This window comes from Amia ocellicauda, chromosome 4, assembly GCF_036373705.1.
Source record: "Amia ocellicauda isolate fAmiCal2 chromosome 4, fAmiCal2.hap1, whole genome shotgun sequence".
Lineage (NCBI taxonomy): Eukaryota > Metazoa > Chordata > Actinopteri > Amiiformes > Amiidae > Amia > Amia ocellicauda.
Window position 1 is genome coordinate 46,144,177 of NC_089853.1, and position 22,015 is coordinate 46,166,191.

Consider the following 22,015-nt stretch of genomic DNA (forward strand, 5'->3'; position numbering starts at 1 on the left):
CTTTTCTGTGTGATGGATCGATCTTAATAGCAGAAACATTCCTAACCCCCCCCCCCCCCCAAAACAATGCAGAGGACTTGTTTTCCAGGTATAATTCAATCTGTATATTTACAGCTTGATGTGTATTGCCATTGACTGTCCCTCTTGGCTTGATCGTACTGTTTAGTCTGAGAGTTTATGTAATTGAGGCATACCATTCAATTACCTGACCAATAGTGTCATGGTAGTGTGTTCGTAAAATGCAAAAAAAAGTAAATCCGAGGGTGGCTGCGGTGAAAGGCTGATCCCACTTTTTTGGGTGTTCAGAGGGGCTTGGTGTATTTTGTCTTTCCCTTTTCAAACCACTGGGAGGAATGCTGTGCGTGTGGAGGAAGAAGGAAAACATTTGGCTCATTCGCCCGGACTGACTGCACTGTCTAATAATGTGTGACCCTAACCAAGCCCAGCCATGCTGAGGGGAGGGGGGATCCTGCCCCTCCCCCTCTCCCATCACACACACACACACAATCTGCTCAAGGTTTTCCTATGGCACTCAACTCTCCATCTGTCCTGCTTGTAAATTACAGGCCGCATTAATGGAAAAAATGTGTTTTGGTTGTTGTTGTTGTTGGATGGAGACCATTGCACTCTTTTTGACGTTGGGCTTTGGATGACATCTGTCTGCACGTCCCCCAGTGTTCAGTACAGAGCGCTGCGGGGAATCTTTGGAAATTCATGCTTGGGTTTTCTGTTCATGTGATCTCACGCTTCAAACCCGCCTTGCATCTGATTAAACTGCCTCAAGAGACGTTCTCATTTTCTTTGTTGACTCGAATTGTACAGACCTTTAGCGTTCTTCTGTTTAAAAAAGAACAAAACAAAAAACAATGGAGCTTTCTCTCTAAACAAGGCAAGGTTTGCTGCTGCCAAGTGCTAAACTGGAGCATGTAGACAGAGGTTTTATTCATAGCCTAGTTTTGTGTTTCCAATAGGAGTTTGGCATCCCGGTGTGGAAAAAGGTTGCATTCCAAGACGCTGACCACAGGGCTCTGCCGCTCCCAACCAGGCAGGCGTTGCAACGGGAGCACAGCGAGAGGGTCTAGACATGTAAGAAAACATTTAGGCTTTGTGTGGAGAGGGGGCTGGGAGCCTCTTCCTGCTGGGCTCTGAGAAAGGCCGCTGTTTGGCCATGGGGAGGTGGCCCTCAGCACCTGGCCACTTAAATAAGGCTGCCTGCAGTGAAATAAGTCATCTTCTGGACTGCTCCCCCCAAATAAAATGTTGTGGAGCATGCATGCAGAAGAAAAATAAAAAATGCACTCATTCCAGCGATGCACAGCTTTTTCTAATAAGGCAAATGTGCATACTACATTTCCGCAGTAAGTGTAACGCTGTGTTTTGTTGTATATGTATTTCCAAATGTTATTTTATACATCACATTACAAACAAACATCCATCCTCTTTCAATAACCGCTTTATCCAGTACAGGGTCACGATTACACATAAACCAAATAGTACAAAACAAAACAGAAAACATTGCACACAGGGAAGGAGTATCTTGGTGGTGGTTATAAAAAAAATAAAAATAGGGTTCAAGTATAAAAAAAACAGCCCATCTCCGGGAGGGCATCATCCGCAGGGTTCGCTGCAGGCATGGCCGCAGGTCGTCCGACAGCATTTCTGCTCCGCGGGACACTCGCCATCGTGGTAACAGAACTCAGCACACATGGGAGTCCCCTTAGGGCGCGTGCATCTTCCTGGCTTCACTGTGGAGACAGTAGGGGTGTGGGGGGTTGGGGGATGATACCATACAGTTAATGCAACATACCCCCCACACTGGACAATGCAGTCAATAACAAACATATTTTAGCAGAGAGTCAAGCATGCACAGTTTCATTTGAAAACGTTTTAAGATAAAAACATATTTATAAAGAACTTGAGGAGTTAGTTTATTAGCTCTGCAAAGTTGAAGTGAAGTGCTCTAAACAGACACAAACTCAAGACAAGCCTTCCCCAAGACTATGCTTGCACTTACACCCTGCCTCAGTTACGCTACAGCAGCACAGTGAAGTACCGGGTCCTACCTGTGTATGGCGCTATACACTCATGCCCACAGCCGTTACTGCAACATTTCTCGTCCTTGGGGCACTCGTTGTCATCGGCACAGAACTCGGCGCACATCCCCGATCCTCGTCTCCTCCGTGGGCAGATCCCGGGCTTTGCTTCAAACACACAAGAGACGCATGACATCAGGAGGGGACGGGAAGAGACACGGTGCCAAACCAAGTACTGTCCACTTAAACCAACAAGCTTTCTGCGGATGGAAACTGCTGGGGGATGTTAGAAGCAGACTGGCACATGTTTGCAATTGAAACAAGCAGGCTAAACAATTGCATTTCCCAGCTAAGCATTGCATTGACCATATGTAATCCATTAGGTGATTTAAAGTGGCCATAAGCCTTTGGATCTTTGCATAAGACAGACAAGCTCTTACTGAAAGCTGGCGGCACGCAGACGGCCCCACAGTCAAAGACGCAGCATTTGTCCTCCCCGGGACAGTCCTCGTCACACACGCACACCCGCTTCGACGGCACGACCTGGAGCCGCCGAGGACAGTGGCCGGCCTTGATCACTGTGGAAGGGGGGAGGCGCACAGGGGATACTGCTGTCAGTTTAGTTTGCATGTTAATTGGGAATGGAAATCAATTAGTCTACCGTGCAATCGGTGTTATGATTGAAGGGAACTAAAATCAGAGTAATTGGCAAACCTCCGGACACTGTCATTAGCTGCAAACGCATCGGCTCCATTAATGCATTAGCAGATGATGCGCATCATTGTTACACGGACATTAGACAGTAGGTGCAAATGCAATACATAGTTGCATCTATTTTGATAAATATATTAGCCAGTTTTCTTCTTACAAGAAAACATACAAATCCATGCTGTACACTCTGGGTGCATGGGTTGATTCTCCAAACACAGTGTTTCAATTACATTCTTCAGATGCTTGAGGTCTGCTCAGCGTGCCAGATTCGTGCTTTCCCTGTTCTGCTTCAGCTGCCAGACCTGGCGCCGTCCAACAATGTGCCTCCAATAACAACCATCATCCCAGCCGACAACACAATCGATTCGGATTCAGGCAAAAACAGACGAACATGACCAATCTTAAATCCCTGCACTCTTTGCAGTTCGCACAATTGCCTTAGTGTCGTTGTGTTTTTGAGTTTAGTTCCCTAGCCACTCTTTCATGGAAACGTTAGCAGAATGCATCAGACATTGTCAATTCAATGCAATCAAGTGAAATGCATACAATAAACATAATTGTGTATAAATAAAAATCATGCATGTTCAGTTTCTAAAATATTGTTATTAAAGAATGCTGTGTAGGTCAGGTTTAACCACACATTGGAAGACAGCAGTTTTGTATTCGCGCCAAGCCAATGCATTGTAAAGGCATGCGGTCGAGTTCACCTGTAGAGTTGCGTCCAGGAGCGGGGCTCGCAGTGGTCCATTGGGCCAGTGTGAGGAGCACTATCGCCAGCACGCAGATCCCCGCCGCCCTCATGTCTCCTGCGCTGCGCTGCGCTGCGCTGTGTCCCGGGACTGCCCGGGATCTCACGATTAAAGTTGGGAAAAGTGAGCGGGGGGGAGAGGCTCGCACCCTGGGCACCGCTGGGTCCCCACGCCGGCCCGGTTTCATACACGCCGCTTTGGTTATTGTTCTGTCATCAATTAAAGATAGGTAGACTGAGCTAACATGGCAGAGGTCGACACTCCAGCACATATTGCTGGTAATATAGTATTGATACAGAGGCAGAAATGCACAATCATGAATGTGTTTAAGTGCCATACAGATATACATACATGCATATACTGGAAATGATCATTGCCAGAAACAGTATCTCAGCCCACCATTGCTTTATCCAGTTTTTGTGGAAACAGTGTTCCATGTATGACATACAACGTTTTCACTGGCTTTCACATTTAATGCGCTTGAGTATACTTTCATAAATAATGCACATTACCAGACTTTCATGTACGCTAGACTTCATACATTATTCATTTGTATAATATATGTCAGTCTACATGAAATGGGTCACATTATATATATTCTGCATCTATGTAGGCTATGCATATACATCCGTGACAGTGTTCAGTCACAGTCCATAAACCCTGTATAGCTGGCAAGGTATTTAACAACCAGAATGTATTATTATTTATTATATACAACAAGCCAGACATTTAAAGATTGGCAATTAAATGCAAAATGGAAATAATTTAAGAGAAAAAAAAAAAAACACGTGACCTCCAAATTCCCAGTGACGTGTAACCCTGTCATGTGACTGAAGTTGACAGTGGTGACAACATGGCCGCCGCCGTGCTCGGAGAGGGGCTGCCGGCGAACTCCGCCTCTGCCGGGCCGGGCGCCGCGGTCAGTGTCCGGTGTGTGGGAGACACAGACGGGTCAGCCGCTGTCACTCCGGACCTCCGGAGCATCTTGGTTACCAGCGTTTTGAACCTGGAGAAGCTGGACGCGGACCTGTACAGGTGGGCACAGCGGGCAGCATTGACAGACACGAGCAACCTGTCAAATATTCCGACAGGTAGCAAAACAGGACAGGTCATATTATATGGACACTGTCTCAATATCCAGATGCAAAACTGACATTTCACACGGATCATCGGAGCTTTCCTTCGCTTTCTATTTCCAGGGGAAAGCACCACTGGGTTCCCCGGACGCAGCGGCTGTTTGGCGGCCAGATCATTGGCCAGGCTCTGGTGGCGGCGGCTAATTCGGTCAGCGAGACCGTCTTCGCCCACTCGCTGCACTGCTACTTCGTACGAGCAGGTCAGAGTACAGAGACGGCCTGCCTTAGTGATCGCTCGGTTAAATAACTGCTGATTGCAGCAATGAAGATTAGCCACCGACTGCTGGCTGTATTTGCGATGGTCTGCTTCGATTTCAAAGCCTTTATTTAGTGTTAAATGACCGCAGGCTGAAAGGCAAAAGGTTCGGTCTGTTGAAAGCACTTCATTAATCTGCCAACAACAAGCAGACACATTAATACATGTGTAGTTTATGAGAGTTTATCAATACCTATTAAAGCAAATGATACAAGTTCTGGTTTAATCTGTTTGCTACAGTGTAACTATGATTAAGTCCCAGATTACTGTATGTGGAAAATCTGATGGTGTCAAGATGTTTCTATCATACTACGAAAACACAACACTCTCACATATGCGGTGTATGTTTCACAGCATCCATCTTGTGTGTCACACAGGGGACCCCAAGGTTCCTGTCCTGTACCAGGTGGACCGGACGCGGGATGGCAGGAGCTTCTGTGTTCGCTCGGTCAAAGCCATTCAGCACGGGCAGCCCATTCTCATTTGCCAGGCCTCCTTTCACCTGCTCCAGCCCAGCCCCATGCAGCACCAGTTCACCATGCCCACCGTGCCTCCTCCCGAGGAGCTGCTGACGGTGGAGGAGCTCATCCAGAAATACCTCAGGTCAGCGGCATTGATGTTTCAGTCCTCACCTCAGACAGAGTATGAAGCGCACAGTTCATCTCTGTTTTTCCTGGGAGACTTAAGTTTGGGCTTCTCGTCTACAGAGACCCGAACCTGGCAGAGAAGTCCAAGCAAGGCCTGAATTATATCCTGGCTGAGGAGGTGCCAATTGAAATCAAGCCGGTGAACCCCCCAGATTTTTACCGGAGAATTGTCATGGAGCCCAAAAAGCTGTTCTGGGTTCGAGCCCGCGGACATATCGGTAATTCTTAAATGCATCTGTAAATTGGGTGAAAATACAAAAAATTTAAATGCCCTTCACTTTCTCAATTGTGTGTTTTGTTTAGCATTTCTTCATTTATTTCATAATTTTTCTTTAGTCATACCTTGTGTTCTGCTGTAGACCTTCATATTCTTACTGTGGCTGGTGTAAGGAAACGATTCCTGCTCTTGCTTTGTTTCCAGGCGAGGGCGATATGAAGCTGCACTGCTGCGTTGCGGCCTACGTGTCAGATTACTCGTTCCTGGGCACGGCGCTGTTGCCCTACCCAGAATCCCGAGTGCATTTCTCCGCCTCTCTGGACCATGCCATGTGGTTCCACAGCACCTTCCGGGCCGACGAATGGATGCTGTATGAGTGTGAGAGTCCCTGGGCAGGTAAGGGAAAGATATACTAGAGCAATGACACCTTACCTGGAGATATGGCTGTAAAGATTTGCTGTATCATGTGACATCCTGGATTTGGTGGCTACAGGCTTTTGTATGTCCTGACAGTGTGTAAAGTCACGCACAACTAGATCTGCCCTGCTTGTGTGTACAGGCCCTCACCACTGGGCTCTGTTTTTGGTGTTATACAGGGGGCAGCAGGGGGCTGGTCCAGGGCAGACTGTGGAGGCAGGATGGGGTCCTGGCAGCATCCTGCGCACAGGAGGGGGTCCTGCGAGTCAAACTGGCGGCCAATCAGAGTAAGCTGTAGGGAAGAGGCCATTCCTGACACCACGGAGGCAAACTTGGAAGCAGTGTGTGGCCAGGAGAGCAAAAAAGTCTGGGTGCTGTGTGGTGAACCCTGATGCATGCCTTCCCTCACGACAGAGGAAATTACATTTATTTAGGAAATGGAAATTTGAAAAGTAAGACCAAGATGGAAAATCGGGTAACACGGTTGTCTAATTCTGCCATCTAGTGGCAGATCTGTCAATTAAAAGTATAATTCTCCTAAAGGCTATTACTAATTACTAATTCAGTGCTTATACTGAAACATAGTTCTCAGGCGTTATACTCTGTAAGGGCATAACCATTATTATTACATTATATTCTTTCTGATACCCCTGCACTATGAAAGAAGTAGTGTGAATTTGGAAATAGTTTGTTTTGAATGTTTCAAGTTAAGGCTGAGAAGCACAGATATGTAACAGACCAAAATAGTTCTCTCTTAATGTTGAAGGTGAATTATCTAGTTTACTATATGTCAGGTATGTAGAAAAGAAGTGAATTCTGGTTATTCCTTTGTGAATTGTCCATTTTCCATACATTGAAGTTCTCTAAGGATTACTTGGCAGAAAAATGTTGGAAAAATAGTTTAAAAAGAAATGGCATAGTAAGTTAAGGGTAAATTACCATCTAATGGTACTGTAGGAACAATATTGTCATCTAGGTTAGCTGTGCTGAAACTGAGAGCTTGCAATCATTAATTTCAGACTTCTTGGATCACAGAGTTGCTTAGCAAAGCCTATCTATGGTCACACAATATTTGCTTGCTTTAATCAAATGTTCTATGTAAATTATATTTTCATAAGAAACCCATGACCATTACACTAATGTCTAGGATAATTCTGAGCTTCATGAACGGGCATGTTACAGCCACCTCCATTGGCTACTTAGTTCCTTTTGTCTGCACTAATTGTAGTTTTGAGGAGAATGTCTGCACAGAAAATGTTTTTGCATTTACCAGTGAATCCTGCTGAACAGAAGACAGAAGTTACTTCATTATTAAAATATATTAAGAGGAAGAGAAACTAGTTTTTTGAAGAAATAAGAACATAACATATCTGAGAATCTCAAACTCTCTAAAGATTGGCTACAGGAAATTAGAGATGTCACTACAGTGCCAGAAATTATTTTTGGAGGGCTGCAGAAGAGATGTAATGTTATTTTCTGTACAAATAAAATTACTTTGTATCGTTTAAAGTAAAATTGTGTTTCTGGGGAGGTACAGATGACACAATTAACGTTAATACAATGCAAAACATCTGAGAAACCTGAAACTGTCTAAAATGCTGCAGTTGAACTTTCGAGACTGCAATTATATACACACACACACCCACCCACATACCTATTGAGTCTAAATCTTAGGTGCCTAGCCTTATTTTTATCCAGTGAATGAATCTAAAGCAGACTACTTTCTGCTTTAATTGAAGGAACAACTCTCTTTTTTGCACAGTCAGTGGATGTGGTAAATGCTTCACTGGAGCTGGTTAGTTTTAATTTGTTATACATCTTTTCATGAAACCAATAACAGAGCTAAAGCATTGCTTTTAAATTCATACTTGAATAACTCTTAAAGATTTATTTCCATTAAAATATAATCCAAACAGTGTAAACATTATACAAAGTTCAATTTCATAGAAATCTTACATGTACACAAAAAGACTGTGTGAATACCATCTGCTGTTAAGTGAAGTTGCAAGATAAAATTTTTAAAAATATATCACTTGTGAAAATGAGGACTAAGTGTTAAATACTGCTTTTACTGCAGAAAGAAAGAGAAGGGCGACATTGTCCAGTCCAAGGCACTTCTTACATTGCCACTGAGAAAAATTCACCCTCATTCATTTAACGTTGCTCTTCAATGCTGTTACAGACTTCAGTATTGATATACAGCTCATTGCATTTCTTTTTTTAAATGCTTTACAAAGAGGTCAGCACTAGGTGTATTATATTTAACTACAGTATGTGAATCTATAACAAAAAAAGCAAGGTATGCTTTCCCTTATTCTTAGTTCTTGGAAATAGCAAAAGATAACAGGTTTCATGAAATATAATTAATAACTATAATGTTCAATATAAAACTTCAGATTATGAGGACAAAATGCAGATTAGTGACTATAGGTGGAGCAAAGAGCCAATTCCCATTCTTGTATATAATGTAAAATAAATGTGTTTTACTAATCAGTAACAACCCTACTACTTGAACTGCAAACCAAACAAATACAAATAATAAACATGCACACAAAAATAAATAAGACAACTAGGTTTGACTCCACATTTTTCCATAACATTTGTCAACTCCAACTGCAGTGAGAAATTGGTCAGCAATCAGAATCAAGTCCCAGTTAAAAGTACGTTTTTTGGATCATCGTCACAGATGAGGCCGTGCACTTCAGTTGGTAGATGGAGTGAAAATCCCTCATTTATCCATTTAGTGGAGAATAGTTTCTTCTTCAGTAACAAAAGGCCTCAATACATCACAAGTGTAATTTAGTGTCAAATGAAATGGACAGAAACGTAAACACCTTAATCAAATGTGCACACAATCGTATCTCGTGCTTTTCAATCACTATGTTCACAGACTAGGTATTCCATTACTGAATATTAGTTCCTTAATGCATGGTAGTATTCCCAATACTAATAGAAAACACACACACTACTCAGAGTACATGTTCCCAGGTCTGAATGTCATGTACATTTAGTTTGTAATTGAAATTCCCTTTTCATCCCTTAGTTAATGCATTTCCCCCATTTATTTAGTCAGCTATCCCTTCTTCCAAGAGCACAAATCAGTCATTTTAATAAATATTAAATTCGCCTTTTACCTACAATTTCAAAAAGCAGCCGTACGATTTTTTGACCCATTTGTGTAACATGAAAAAAAAAAAAGTAATATCCGAAGTATTTTGAAATCACAAACAAGTTTTCCTTTCTCGTTTCCAAGGTGTCCAAATATTAGATGTTTCTAAAGCGCTCTTGTGGCCTAGGCCAGCTCCTCTTTGGCCTTGTGTCTGCTCCCTCCATCGCTGTCCTCCAGCACCTCCTTCACCAGGTACTCTTTGAGGCTGGGCTGGTTACCGATATCCACCCCAGAGTCCCTCATCTCCTGCAGGAGGGCCTCCCACCTGCGCTTGTCCTTAGAGATCTTCCAGGAGAGCCTGACATTGGCCTGCAGGAGTGGGATGAAGGCTGGGTGGAACTGCTTCGGATGTGCAGTATCCTGGGAAGGTGCTAGATCTTGCAGCGCTCGTTCGCAGTTCTCCTGGGCCTCCTCCAGCTGATCTAACTCCTGAAAACAGGCAGCCAGGGCCGACAGGGTGAAAAACCAATGACCTCTTTGTGGCTGTTGAAGATGATGTTGCTGCTGCCCGCTCAGTTTCTCCTGCAGCCTCAAGGCATTTAGCAAAGATCCTAAGGCCTCCTGGTACTGCCCGGCCCGAAGCAGGTTCTGCCCCATCCTCAGGTCACCCAGGTAGAAGAACTCGAGGAAGATGCGCGCCCGCCGCAGCTCCCCCAGCGAGTGCAAGTGCGTGAGGTACTGCTCGAAGGCTCGGCTGCGCTTGGCGATGGTCTCCGCCACGAAGTTCCTGCGAAGCTTCTTGCGAGGGAACGACACACCCTCCATCTCGTCCGCATAGCAGCGCCGCAGCCGGCCATGCAGACGTTCGAAGTCCGTGTAGCGGCGGGTGATGATGGCCGGGGTCTTGTCGAACGCTCCTGAACGGATCACATGGATAGTGTAGAGCTGCAGAGGAAGGGAATGGAGGACAGGACTTAATCACAGCCTGGGCTTTACCCCCGAAGGGCCACGGTGTCCTCAGTGGTTCAGTCATTGCTATGAGCCGCAGACACACTCACCACGTATTTGGAGGTCCCTTCCTGCACCACACTGGCATCGGTCACTTCAAACACCAGCTTCTCCACAACGGTCCGGCACCGAGAGCTACGCCAGCTGTCCTGCAGCTGCCGTGTCAGCAGTGATTGGCTGACTGGCGGACCCACAGGGCTGGCATCTGTCAATACAATTCACCCAGGCGTTAGGACAAGGCTGCCTTGTTATATAACCAACCAATAACCTACCATTTGGATCAAGCTGCTGCTTCAAATGAATCTATCCTGTGAAATGTCCACACTAATAATAATCAGAATATTTATATATAGTGGGATTTCTCAGTTCTGCCGATGTTGGTTGTGTAACCTTGGTTTTAATAGAACTCAACTCAACTCAAACAGCCCCAAACAATGACATTTGCATACTTCAGAAATGAGCAAGGCAATTCTTTCACAATAGGTTCTAACTGGAAGTGAAACCTGTTTTTTTCCAGTCCTGTGCTGTTAAATGCTGCGTTAGGGCAAAATCTCGCATTCCGAGTTGAGAATGTGTTCAAATGAGATCTCGGTGCAAAACCATTCATCTGAGTTTTAATTCAGATCAATGATGTGACCCACATGAAAGCTGCGAGGCTCAGACACAGATCCCAGTCATTATCAGAGTTTACAGAAGCTACAAAGTCTCTGGCACACTAGTTCATATTATTAAACGCTATACACATCTTCCAATTAGGACACAAAGCACCAAAAGCTTCAGTGTCACCTAAAAAAGCAGGCTCTTACAGGGAGAGACGCACATGGAGCCCCTCCGGATGGCGTTACCTGTGCTGCACATCCCATTCTCCGTGGACTCTCCCAGGAAGTCCGAGTCGCTGTCCAGGTCCGAAGCCTCCCCGGGGTCCTCTGTCTCGAGCCCCTTCTCCCCCTCAAAGCTGAGGGTGCCACTGAGCCGGGACGAGATGCAGTCTGTGTCATCGTCCAACTCCGAGCTCTCGGGAAAGTCCTCCGTGCCGCTCAGCTCCGCCGTGGCCACCCCGTCCTTGAACAGCGTGCGCTTCAGTCTGTCCAGGAGCTTAGAGGCCATCCTTGCAGCCACACACTGGCACAAGAAGAGCACACACCTGAGCACCTTCACCCAGACTCTACACAAGGGTCTTGTTAAAGCCCTTCTGGGTTCCTGGAGTTGATACCATGGAGAATGGTTTTACTAGACCCTTTTTACTGAAGAGAATCCTTATTTCAAAAAGTAACATCTAGAATCCTAAAGTTCTCAAAGAAGCCTTAATTGTTTGAGTGAAGATTAGCACTGACGCCATTCTAAAAGCATGTTCTAGTACCAGCATGGCTCAAGATTAAGAAGAACATGAGGGGAAAAATCAGAAATAAATCATTCTTAGCCACTTAAAGGCAGTTAATGTCATTCACATTGTGGGAAATGACTTCATCACTAGAGCAAGCTTGTACCAAAAAGAACAGGAATCAGTCCACATGTGAGAAACCAGAGCAATGCGTCTCTATTAGGGATACTACTGAATTGACACAGTGCCAGGAATGTGACACTGTGTGGTGGGTGTCCTGCAGAACGGGCTTCTGATAATGAGTGTTTTCACTGAACTGTGCATGACTCTGCCTGGTAGGGAGTTTAGCAGATAAGTATAATCAACTGAATTAACCATTTAGGTATTGCATTTTTTTTTTAAATGTATTATTAATTCTGCTAAACACATTCTGAAGTCTGGAACAAAGTGATCTTTATTTATGGTTTTATTCCACACACTTCCAATACAAAGCACAACAATGTTTAAGTGACTTTAATAACTCCAGAGACTTTATTTGAATTGCATAAATGAAAACAACCAATAAATACCATGTCTACCAGCAAAAAACGTTTCCCATAAGTTTCAGAAGACACTGTATATGTATTCAGAAAAAATACATATTTAAATAAAGTAGTGTGCATACAGCTACAAAGCCCTGGATAATTTTTTTTTTTTTTTACTGCTGGTGAAAAACGTATTGTTCCTCAGAACATTTGGATCTGTCGCATATTTATGTATGCAAATCATTGCAATTCCTTGAAGCAAAACAAACTACTCAATGGTACTGTACACAGTATACTGCTGTGCAGCGACAGGGCGCTTAGTTCAAAGCATGTTGTACAGTTCATATTTCTGGAACCGCGGAAAGTGATACCATCGCATCTCACATGCCTGGAGGAGATAAGACAACAATAAAACCTCTCCCAAACATACAAGGAATCAATTTTATCATTTAAATCACTAGTGCAGCATCAACGCTGTATAGACCTTGGCAGCTGTGTGGCTACGTTAATAATACATATCATTTCAGTGACAGATCTGTAATATTTGTAATACATACGATATATTATCTTATCTGCAACAACACCCATTTACTTCTTTATAGTTGTTTCATCAGTGGTTACATACTTGACCAACTCATGGAAACTTTAGAAATATCAACAATCGTGACTAGAACAGATGAACTGAAAGAACACCGCAGGCTGCCCTATGGATCTTGGTACAGTTAGTTCAGATTCGGCTGTCATGTTTCTCACATCCTGATTTTATGAATTACAACAACAATCGTCTTGGTTGAATTGCAGAGCTGGTTCTGCAGAACACATCTTGCGTTCTAATCGGCGCATTCTAAAAGCATTCTGGAACAGCCTTCAGTTTAATTCCCCATGTCACCTAAGCTTTGATATTAGTGAATGATTCTCCATATCGTGCTGCGATGAACTTGTGTCTGCCCAGACTATCCCGAGGCCTACTGCTCATGTTCTAGAAGCGCAGATTCCCGCAGTTCTGCGCAGATCTGCACAATCCTAGGGATCCCATTGGCGGAACCGCGCAGACCTGCGGAGATCTGCGCTACACGACCGCGACCACTATTATTAACCCATACACCCCAGTGCCAGTTTCTGCACAAAAAACAAACCGCAAACACAACAGTTAGATGCAAAAGGATAAAACGAGCGATAGTATATCACACACCAAGTGTTTCAACACCACAGAGAATGAAACTGAAAGCATGCCCAGCCTAACGCATAATTCCCACACTTCATATTTATCTGCTTATGCTAACTAGACATAACATTTGCCAAGTCCTTAGGTGGACTGAATGTTATATAATATGCGTATAATATATATATATATATATATATATATATATATATATATATATATATATATATATATATTAAAGGAATTCATTTTACAGTTAGCTAATGAAGCATTTAAAAAACTAACTTGCAAGTTTTTATGTTGATCGTAAAGAGTGCCGGAAGAGCCGCGAAAGACGATATTCGCAGTTTTTCAGCTTGTGTGAACACAAAGCAGGTCGGCGCTGAACAGGCGCACTTGGTTTTAAGACTCTGAGAGCAAACATATATCAATCCAACTTACTTCTCCGAGGCCACTCTCCCGGGAAGTGGTTCTGCTCGGCTGCTAGCGATCCCAGACTCGGCGCATCGGTCACTGCACTCCGGCCAGGACCGAGTGGAAGTTGGACACAATCAATCGGGATCGGAATTCGGGAGGCAGTGCGTTCCACATTACCGTAAAGATTCGAATTGCGTTCCATATTACCATAATGATTGGTAGTGCAGCTACTATGCAAATGGACCTGTCTTTTGCGTCTCCGTTAGGAAGTTCGAGTTATAAATTGTTATAAATCAGCTGTGGCAAATGTCTTCTGAAATAAGGAGCTGTAGTCTTACTCCTTATAGCTGCACGGTTACAACAAGCTATAATCAATGCCAAGTTCACGTCCACGTTTTAAGAGAGTATATTATAAACATATCTGATAATAAACATATGATCAGAATGATAAGGACACCGACAATTTTGTAGAAACAAATGAATAATCCCGGACTTATTGATTTATATGATAGTGTGTTAGATAAACTGTACAAAACAAAAACATTGATGGCATAGTGGTTCTTTTTTAGTTGCATGATAGTTTCACTTTAAAATCCTGTATCAAACCAGGGATTCCCAAACCGATCCTGCTGTTTTTTGTTGCTTGATGGTTTAATTGAATCCTTTATTAAACTAACAATGCAATATTAGGCTCAATTATGTAATTGAGAGCTCAGTTGGAACAAATCCCAGCAGGACAGGGGCTCCTCCAGGACCGGTTTGTGAATATCAGTGGTACAAGGCCGCTCAACAGGGTTGCCAGATGCTACTCCGAAATTCCCTCCTTTTCCAAACATTTCCCACATTTTCACAATTCCCTTATTAGAGATGATTTGCATATACAATATTGGCGTACTAATGTATATGGGCCTTAAGTGCCCTATTAGTTCACATTAACTTGATATGCATACAATACTGCACATTTTAAGTAATGTAACTAAAATAAAAGGGTCTTACCGATTAATAGTTCTATCCCAGGAAATTTAACAGTAACAGGCTGCTGACCAGGTGCATTAAATAGTCTTTTTATGTCATCTTGAGAATCTGTGCATTTAAGTAAGAATTTTAATTGACATGCAGTATTAAAGGAGGTTAAGTCATGATGCTCAAAGCCAAAAGGTGGATTGCACATATATTGTATTTTCAAGTGTGTGCATTTATCCTGTTTTTATTTTATTTTGAAAGCAGAAGATTGATTCAACAGTTGTTTGCCACTACCTGAGAAAAATGTAAACCAGAAAAATATATGAAGAAAAACAAACCATGAAAATAATAAATTCACTTGTTTAAAAATTTGAAAAACACACCAATCCAACAGCTCCCATATTTAAATCCCAAATAGATCTTGTGGATTGATTGGAAAGATGCTATGGATAAAAATAATAGTGAACATAGTGATTATTATTTGGGTGAGTTTTAATTGAACAGAGGAATTGACGTCGACTCAAATGAGTTTATATGCCTACATCAGTGGTTTTCAAACCAGTCCTGGAGTACCCCCTGCCCTGCTGGTTTTTGTTCCAACTGAGGTCTTAATTGCTTAATTGAATTCTTAATTGACCTAACAAAGGAACAAAATTGGAACAAAATCCAGCAGGGCAGGAGATACTCCAGGACTGGTTTGAAAACCCCTGATGTAGGCATATACACTCATTTGCTAGTGAATACAAACATGTTTTAGAAATTACTGTTTTATTAATTAAATGTTTATTTGCCCTATAATTGTATCATTTTTAATTGATGGTGATTACAATTAAATATACATACAATGGGAGAATGATTTGGTGAATCAAGAGACAAATTCTGCAAATAGCACATACTGTATGCGATACAGTAAATTTGTATTTATTTGTGGATGTTGGAAAATGCTATTTGTTATGGTTAAACTGTGGGAAAATAAAATGAGGAAAAGAACCCCCCGTTTTTTACTTTAGCCCCCAGTTTGATATCTTTTTTCCCCCACGTTTCCCCCCCATGCAACATTTCCCCCCATGTCCCCCCCCATGGTTTTGGGATCCCCCCCCCCAATCTTGCATCCCTGGCGCTCAATAGCTGTATCATGGATAGCGTTTTGCTGACAATGTTTCGCTAGGGGGAGCAATAGGCTCTTGAAATGAACTATGGTTTATGCTCTGAATAACACAATGTCCCATATAGTAGGCTACTTGGATTGAAAACCAGTTACTTGATTGATCCATCAAATCAGGTGTAAATACGCCACCCATTGCATATAGCAGTGGCTTTATTTCATTACGGTACAATAGCCTATAACCATATTCAATTTAAATCAGAGTCGTATTCACCGATTTAATTATCCGATAACAAATAGCTGAAATGTACTGTCAAACTAATGTTGCGGTTTTGCTTTCCAGCCTTGTATGATTTATTGGTTGTTAAATATTTTGCTATCAACGGCAGTGCCAAATATTTGTATGTAATGTTTAAAATGCGACAATACAATGTTTTGTTATATTTTACTGGAGGAGGTAATCTTACCGTAAACTAGATTTTTTTTTTTTTTTTTTTTAACACTCACTACATAAGAAACCCCGCGATCGTTATTGATATTTGGTCTGCCAACAAAAACATAGCTATCATACCTGTCAATCAAACAAAAAACCCGCCCTCTTTCCTAATAATTGAAGGAGATGTGCAAACATTGTCAAACTACCGTTTGACCGCATCCCATAATACTGTACATTGCTTAGCGGGAGGAGGTAGTTTGGAAACATAAGAATATACAAAAAGCTACAAAAGACCACTTGGCTCAACTTCCACGTTTGCTATCTATTCATTAAGCCATCACAAAATCTCACCCAGCTGCACATTAGGAGTATTTACTGAAATTGACTTCAAATATATTTGCATGTTGGTTCTGAGACACACAGACACCCTATACCAGCCAGGGGAAAGAATCCTGTACTGAACGAAAGTCTTTGCTTGAAACCAATACATTATTTAAATAATCACTGTGGGGAACTGCAAAAATGTATGTGCTCCTCTGCATTATATATATTGTGGAGGAATGGTTTTACATGGCATGTATATCAGTGTCTGAATGTGCAGAGCCCTGTTCCCGTACAAAGCCTTGTGAAAAGCAGTAGGGTCTACAGTGTAGGGACCTCTGGAGGGCCTCAGTCTGCAGAAACCCACCTCCATACCACAATTAAGCCTCAGACAGCGCACCTGTTTTTACACAAAGGTGGGATTAATTAGAGGCTTTTAAAAGGCCAGAGGAAGAGAACTGAGAGAGACCAGACAAAGGCCGAGAGGTGGAAAAGCATAGCTGGTAGGTGCAAAGGGAACTGTTGCTCAGTGAGAAGTGACCACTTTGGAGGGGGCTGGAGTGTGTTTTTGTGCCGAGTGATAATTTGAGTTTTGGTAGATAATAAAGTGACTGCTGCAGCAAAAGTTTGAAGTTATATGGGATTGGTGCATACACCCTGCACTGAGGACTTTATCACAAGATATCAGCAGCATCCTAGATCAATCCACTGCTAGATGAAGGCCTCCCAAGATGTTGCTACTTGCTTCAATCTACAGCTCCCCTTTTCCATGTCATGCCTACAAGGTTTATGATTTCATCTTCCCATCTTTTATGTGGTCATCTTCTAGGTCTTTTTCCATCTCTTGCGATCCCTTCAAGTGTTTTCTTTGTCAATCACTGATCAGTTCTTTTTTCAATGTGTCCAATACATATACAGTGAGGGATAAAAGTATTTGATCCCCTGCTGATTTTGTACGTTTGCCCACTGACAAAGAAATGATCAGTCTATAATTTTAATGGTAGGTGTATTTTAACAGTGAGAGACAGAATAACAACAAAAAAATCCAGAAAAACACATTTCAAAAAAGTTATACATTGATTTGCATGTTAATGAGGGAAATAAGTATTTGACCCCTTCGACTTAGTACTTGGTGGCAAAACCCTTGTTGGCAATCACAGAGGTCAGACGTTTCTTGTAGTTGTCCACCAGGTTTGCACACATCTCAGGAGGGATTTTGTCCCACTCCTCTTTGCAGATCCTCTCCAAGTCATTAAGGTTTCGAGGCTGACGTTTGGCAACTCGAACCCTCAGCTCCCTCCACAGATTTTCTATGGGATTAAGGTCTGGAGACCGGCTAGGCCATGCCAGGACCTTAATATGCTTCTTCTTGAGCCACTCCTTTGTTGCCTTGGCTGTGTGTTTTGGGTCATTGTCATGCTGGAATACCCATCCACGACCCATTTTCAATGCCCTGGCTGAGGGAAGTAGGTTCTCACCCAAGATTTGACGGTACATGGCCCCGTCCATCGTCCCTTTGATGCGGTGCAGTTGTCCTGTCCCCTTAGCAGAAAAACACCCCCAAAGCATAACGTTTCCACCTCCATGTTTGACGGTGGGGATGGTGTTCTTGGGGTCATTCCTCCTCCTCCAAACACGGCGAGTTGAGTTGATGCCAAAGAGCTCGATTTTGGTCTCATCTGACCCTTACACCAACTGTTGTCACCTTCTCACCAAGCTGCTTGGCGATGGTCTTGTAGCCCATTCCAGCCTTGTGTAGGTCTACAATCTTTTCCCTGACATCCTTGGACAGCTCTTTGTTCTTGGCCATGGTGGAGAGTTTGGAATCTGATTGATTGATTGCTTCTGTGGACAGGTGTCTTTTATACAGGTAACAAACTGAGATTAGGAGCACTCCCTTTAAGAGAGTGCTCCTAATCTCAGCTTGTTACCTGTGTAAAAGATACCTGGGAGCCAGAAATCTTGCTGATTGATAGGGGATCAAATACTTATTTCCCTCATTAACATGCAAATCAATTTATAACTTTTTTGAACTGCGTTTTTCTGGATTTTTTTGTTGTTATTCTGTCTCTCACTGTTCAAATACACCAACCATTAAAATTATAGACTGATCATTTCTTTGTCAGTGGGCAAACGTACAAAATCAGCAGGAGATCAAATACTTTTTTCCCCCACTGTATATATATATATATATATACACTCACCTAAAGGATTATTAGGAACACCATACTAATACTGTGTTTACCCCCTTTCGCTTTCAGAACTGCCTTAATTCTACGTGGCATTGTTTCAACAAGGTGCTGAAAGCATTCTTTAGAAATGTTGGCCCATATTGATAGGATAGCATCTTGCAGTTGATGGAGATTTGTGGGATGCACATCCAGGGCACGAAGCTCCCGTTCCACCACATCCCAAAGATGCTCTATTGGGTTGAGATCTGGTGACTGTGGGGGCCAGTTTAGTACAGTGAACTCATTGTCATGTTCAAGAAACCAATTTGAAATGATTCGACCTTTGTGACATGGTGCATTATCCTGCTGGAAGTAGCCATCAGAGGATGGGTACATGGTGGTCATAAAGGGATGGACATGGTCAGAAACAATGCTCAGGTAGGCCGTGGCGTTTAAACGATGCCCAATTGGCACTAAGGGGCCTAAAGTGTGCCAAGAAAACATCCCCCACACCATTACACCACCACCACCAGCCTGCACAGTGGTAACAAGGCATGATGGATCCATGTTCTCATTCTGCTTACGCCAAATTCTGACTCTACCATCTGAATGTCTCAACAGAAATCGAGACTCATCAGACCAGGCAACATTTTTCCAGTCTTCAACTGTCCAATTTTGGTGAGCTTGTGCAAATTGTAGCCTCTTTTTCCTATTTGTAGTGGAGATGAGTGGTACCCGGTGGGGTCTTCTGCTGTTGTAGCCCATCCGCCTCAAGGTTGTACGTGTTGTGGCTTCACAAATGCTTTGCTGCATACCTCGGTTGTAACGAGTGGTTATTTCAGTCAAAGTTGCTCTTTCTATCAGCTTGAATCAGTCGGCCCATTCTCCTCTGACCTCTAGCATCAACAAGGCATTTTCGCCCACAATATTGCCGCATACTGGATGTTTTTCCATTTTCACACCATTCTTTGTAAACCCTAGAAATGGTTGTGCGTGAAAATCCCAGTAACTGAGCAGTTGTGAAATACTCAGACCGGCCCGTCTGGCACCAACAACCATGCCACGCTCAAAATTGCTTAAATCACCTTTCTATCCCATTCAGACATTCAGTTTGGAGTTCAGGAGATTGTCTTGACCAGGACCACACCCCTAAATGCATTGAAGCAACTGCCATGTGATTGGTTGGTTACATAATTGCATTAATGAGAAATTGAACAGGTGTTCCTAATAATCCTTTAGGTGAGTGTATATATATATATATATATATATATATATATATATATATATATATATATACATACACACACTCTATCTCACACACTCACACACACACACATTTAGTGGAGGAAATATTAGACAGACCAGATCTCCACAAGGTTCTCAGTGAGGTCTTACCTTCAGTGAGGACAGAGAGTGGGGCAGAGGCACAAAGCAGCAGGCCTGTCAATCGTACCGTTAGGGAGGACATGAGCTGACTGTTTAACCGTGCAACTTTACAAGCTGACCCTATGAACACACTAGGAGACGTCATAGCGTGTCCTCAACCAGCTCCAAATTATGGCCAAGGTGTGAGGAAGCACAAAAGGTATAATACATTCTGCAGAGTAAAATATGGTAAATGTAAACATTTGTTTGATTATTGTTTAAAGCCTCCTTGTGTGTTGGTCTTTGCTGTGATATACCAGTGTTTATTTTATTTTGTGAAGTGCATCGCATATATTGCAAAGACATAAAAACGAGTTTGGATATTTACTTTATAGTAAGTAGGCCAATATGCTAAGAAAAGAACAGTATGAATGTATTGATAACAAATTAACCGAATAATATGGGATACTGCAGCTGAAACCTTGAGACAGAAGGGGTACAATTTTAAAAAAGGATGAAAAACCCTACCCTGTTCCCATAATATCTAAATGATAAGAAAATGTATTGGAGGTTTAATTTTATAATTGTATATCAATGAAACTTCCATCATCATTAACACCAAGCAAACATTTTGTTGCAGGCCAAAGACACCCACTATTTGCCATCCTGCTTTTCATAAAGATGTAATACTGCTGCCCAATTCAAGAGCAGACAAAGTCATGAAACAGGGAAAAACATGTGAATTGTACCAAAGAGGCCATATAGTGAGCGCATTTCAGTTCTTGAAACATTGGGACAGTTCCACAGTCAGTGAAAAAAATCGTGAAGCTTTTGGCGACAATATTCCAGGGGATGTAAGGTATGTTTATAAGGAAATGTACTTATTAAAAAATTCATACTTTATGAGGATGGTGCCCCTCAACTGAAACCAATATTCTGATGTATTATATTGAAAGGTTATGCCATGGACAGTAAATTAAAGGGATTTTTTTCAATTAAAAAGATTTGAAAACCTTTAGTGATGAGGAGTATTGAGTAATAAATAATTTGACTGCTACATTTTATATTCTAAGTATAATCCATTGTGCACATTGTTTTTGAATTTAAGTTTTCAGGTGTTGATGGCTTGTGGCAACAAACTGGTGGAACCAAAATTACCAGAAAAACAAGACTTAACTGCCTTGATGATTCACAAAGTATTTAGTCAAAAAGCTTTATACCTACGACCATCAAGGACACTGTTTGTAAGTTAAAATGCACCTCAAAAATGTACCTTCATAAATAAGCCTTTTAGCCACCATGGCTGCCAGGATATTTCAAAAGTGACTTTTCAGATTAAATGAATACATTTAACAAAATACTGGGGTGTATTTGGAGTTTATTGCAGTCTTTCACTTCCTGTTTTGTAGGAAGCAATTAGATGTTAGGAAATATTTATATTATTTATGTATTTATAATAAATATGTATTTATATAACTGAGGACACCAGTAAGGAATAGTGAAGATTATTTGTCCTTTGCTGGTTGTTTGAGGCCATTCAGTGAAAAATGTGATGCACTTCCATGTTGTGAATTGTGTGAGAGGACCATTTGAAAGGTACTGTAGATGAAGCTGCCTAGTTAATCAGTCATATAATCCTAAAATAAACAATATTAATTTTGAACTAAGACTTTAAATAATACTTCAAATGTGGTTCAATTAACTATGTAGGACTGTTATCTCTGGAGGAACAATCAACATACAACACTGATGTCTAAAGTTTAATCAACTAAATAAATTATTATTTTTTTGGTTGTTTTATTGCACCAGTTTTAACTATTATTTCCAGACTTTCTCCAAAAGTTAAAATACCAACAATATTAGTTCAGTCTTAATTTGTAAATCTGTCATTTCCATTTAATTACCAATACTGTACTAGCATCTGGAATAATCCTCTCTTGAGGTTTA

General features: G+C 42.0%; 3 protein-coding genes across 3 annotated transcripts; 1 reads left to right on the forward strand and 2 right to left on the reverse strand.

Moving 5' to 3' along the window:
* Positions 1 to 1,435: 1,435 nt before the first annotated feature.
* Positions 1,436 to 3,599, reverse strand: wfdc2 (WAP four-disulfide core domain 2). The gene is made up of 4 exons (XM_066702562.1): positions 3,452 to 3,599; positions 2,474 to 2,611; positions 2,064 to 2,201; positions 1,436 to 1,745 (listed from the first exon to the last, which is right to left on the reverse strand). The coding sequence occupies exons 1-4, from the start codon at positions 3,543 to 3,545 to the stop codon at positions 1,609 to 1,611; spliced, it is 507 nt and encodes a 168-aa protein (XP_066558659.1). The 5' UTR covers positions 3,546 to 3,599; the 3' UTR covers positions 1,436 to 1,608.
* A 729-nt stretch (positions 3,600 to 4,328) lies between these two features.
* Positions 4,329 to 7,681, forward strand: acot8 (acyl-CoA thioesterase 8). The gene is made up of 6 exons (XM_066702560.1): positions 4,329 to 4,528; positions 4,693 to 4,829; positions 5,263 to 5,488; positions 5,593 to 5,750; positions 5,954 to 6,145; positions 6,346 to 7,681. The coding sequence occupies exons 1-6, from the start codon at positions 4,347 to 4,349 to the stop codon at positions 6,462 to 6,464; spliced, it is 1,014 nt and encodes a 337-aa protein (XP_066558657.1). The 5' UTR covers positions 4,329 to 4,346; the 3' UTR covers positions 6,465 to 7,681.
* A 358-nt stretch (positions 7,682 to 8,039) lies between these two features.
* snx21 (sorting nexin family member 21) lies at positions 8,040 to 13,867 on the reverse strand. Its single transcript, XM_066702559.1, has 4 exons — positions 13,732 to 13,867; positions 11,129 to 11,405; positions 10,334 to 10,488; positions 8,040 to 10,220 (listed from the first exon to the last, which is right to left on the reverse strand). The coding sequence occupies exons 2-4, from the start codon at positions 11,388 to 11,390 to the stop codon at positions 9,459 to 9,461; spliced, it is 1,179 nt and encodes a 392-aa protein (XP_066558656.1). The 5' UTR covers positions 11,391 to 11,405; positions 13,732 to 13,867; the 3' UTR covers positions 8,040 to 9,458.
* Positions 13,868 to 22,015: the final 8,148 nt, after the last annotated feature.

Coding starts and splice junctions, on each gene's coding strand:
- wfdc2 (XM_066702562.1), bottom strand. CDS start 3,545: ATGAGGGCGGCGGGGATCTGCGTGCTGGCGATAGTGCTCCTCACACTG. Junction 2,202..2,473: donor CTGCGTGCCGCCAGCTTTCA/GTAAGAGCTTGT, acceptor GTGTGTTTGAAG/CAAAGCCCGGGATCTGCCCA. Junction 1,746..2,063: donor GTGTATAGCGCCATACACAG/GTAGGACCCGGT, acceptor CTGTCTCCACAG/TGAAGCCAGGAAGATGCACG.
- acot8 (XM_066702560.1), top strand. CDS start 4,347: ATGGCCGCCGCCGTGCTCGGAGAGGGGCTGCCGGCGAACTCCGCCTCT. Junction 4,529..4,692: donor CTGGACGCGGACCTGTACAG/GTGGGCACAGCG, acceptor TTCTATTTCCAG/GGGAAAGCACCACTGGGTTC. Junction 4,830..5,262: donor CTGCTACTTCGTACGAGCAG/GTCAGAGTACAG, acceptor TGTGTCACACAG/GGGACCCCAAGGTTCCTGTC.
- snx21 (XM_066702559.1), bottom strand. CDS start 11,390: ATGGCCTCTAAGCTCCTGGACAGACTGAAGCGCACGCTGTTCAAGGAC. Junction 10,489..11,128: donor GAATGGGATGTGCAGCACAG/GTAACGCCATCC, acceptor TTGTATTGACAG/ATGCCAGCCCTGTGGGTCCG. Junction 10,221..10,333: donor AAGGGACCTCCAAATACGTG/GTGAGTGTGTCT, acceptor CTTCCTCTGCAG/CTCTACACTATCCATGTGAT.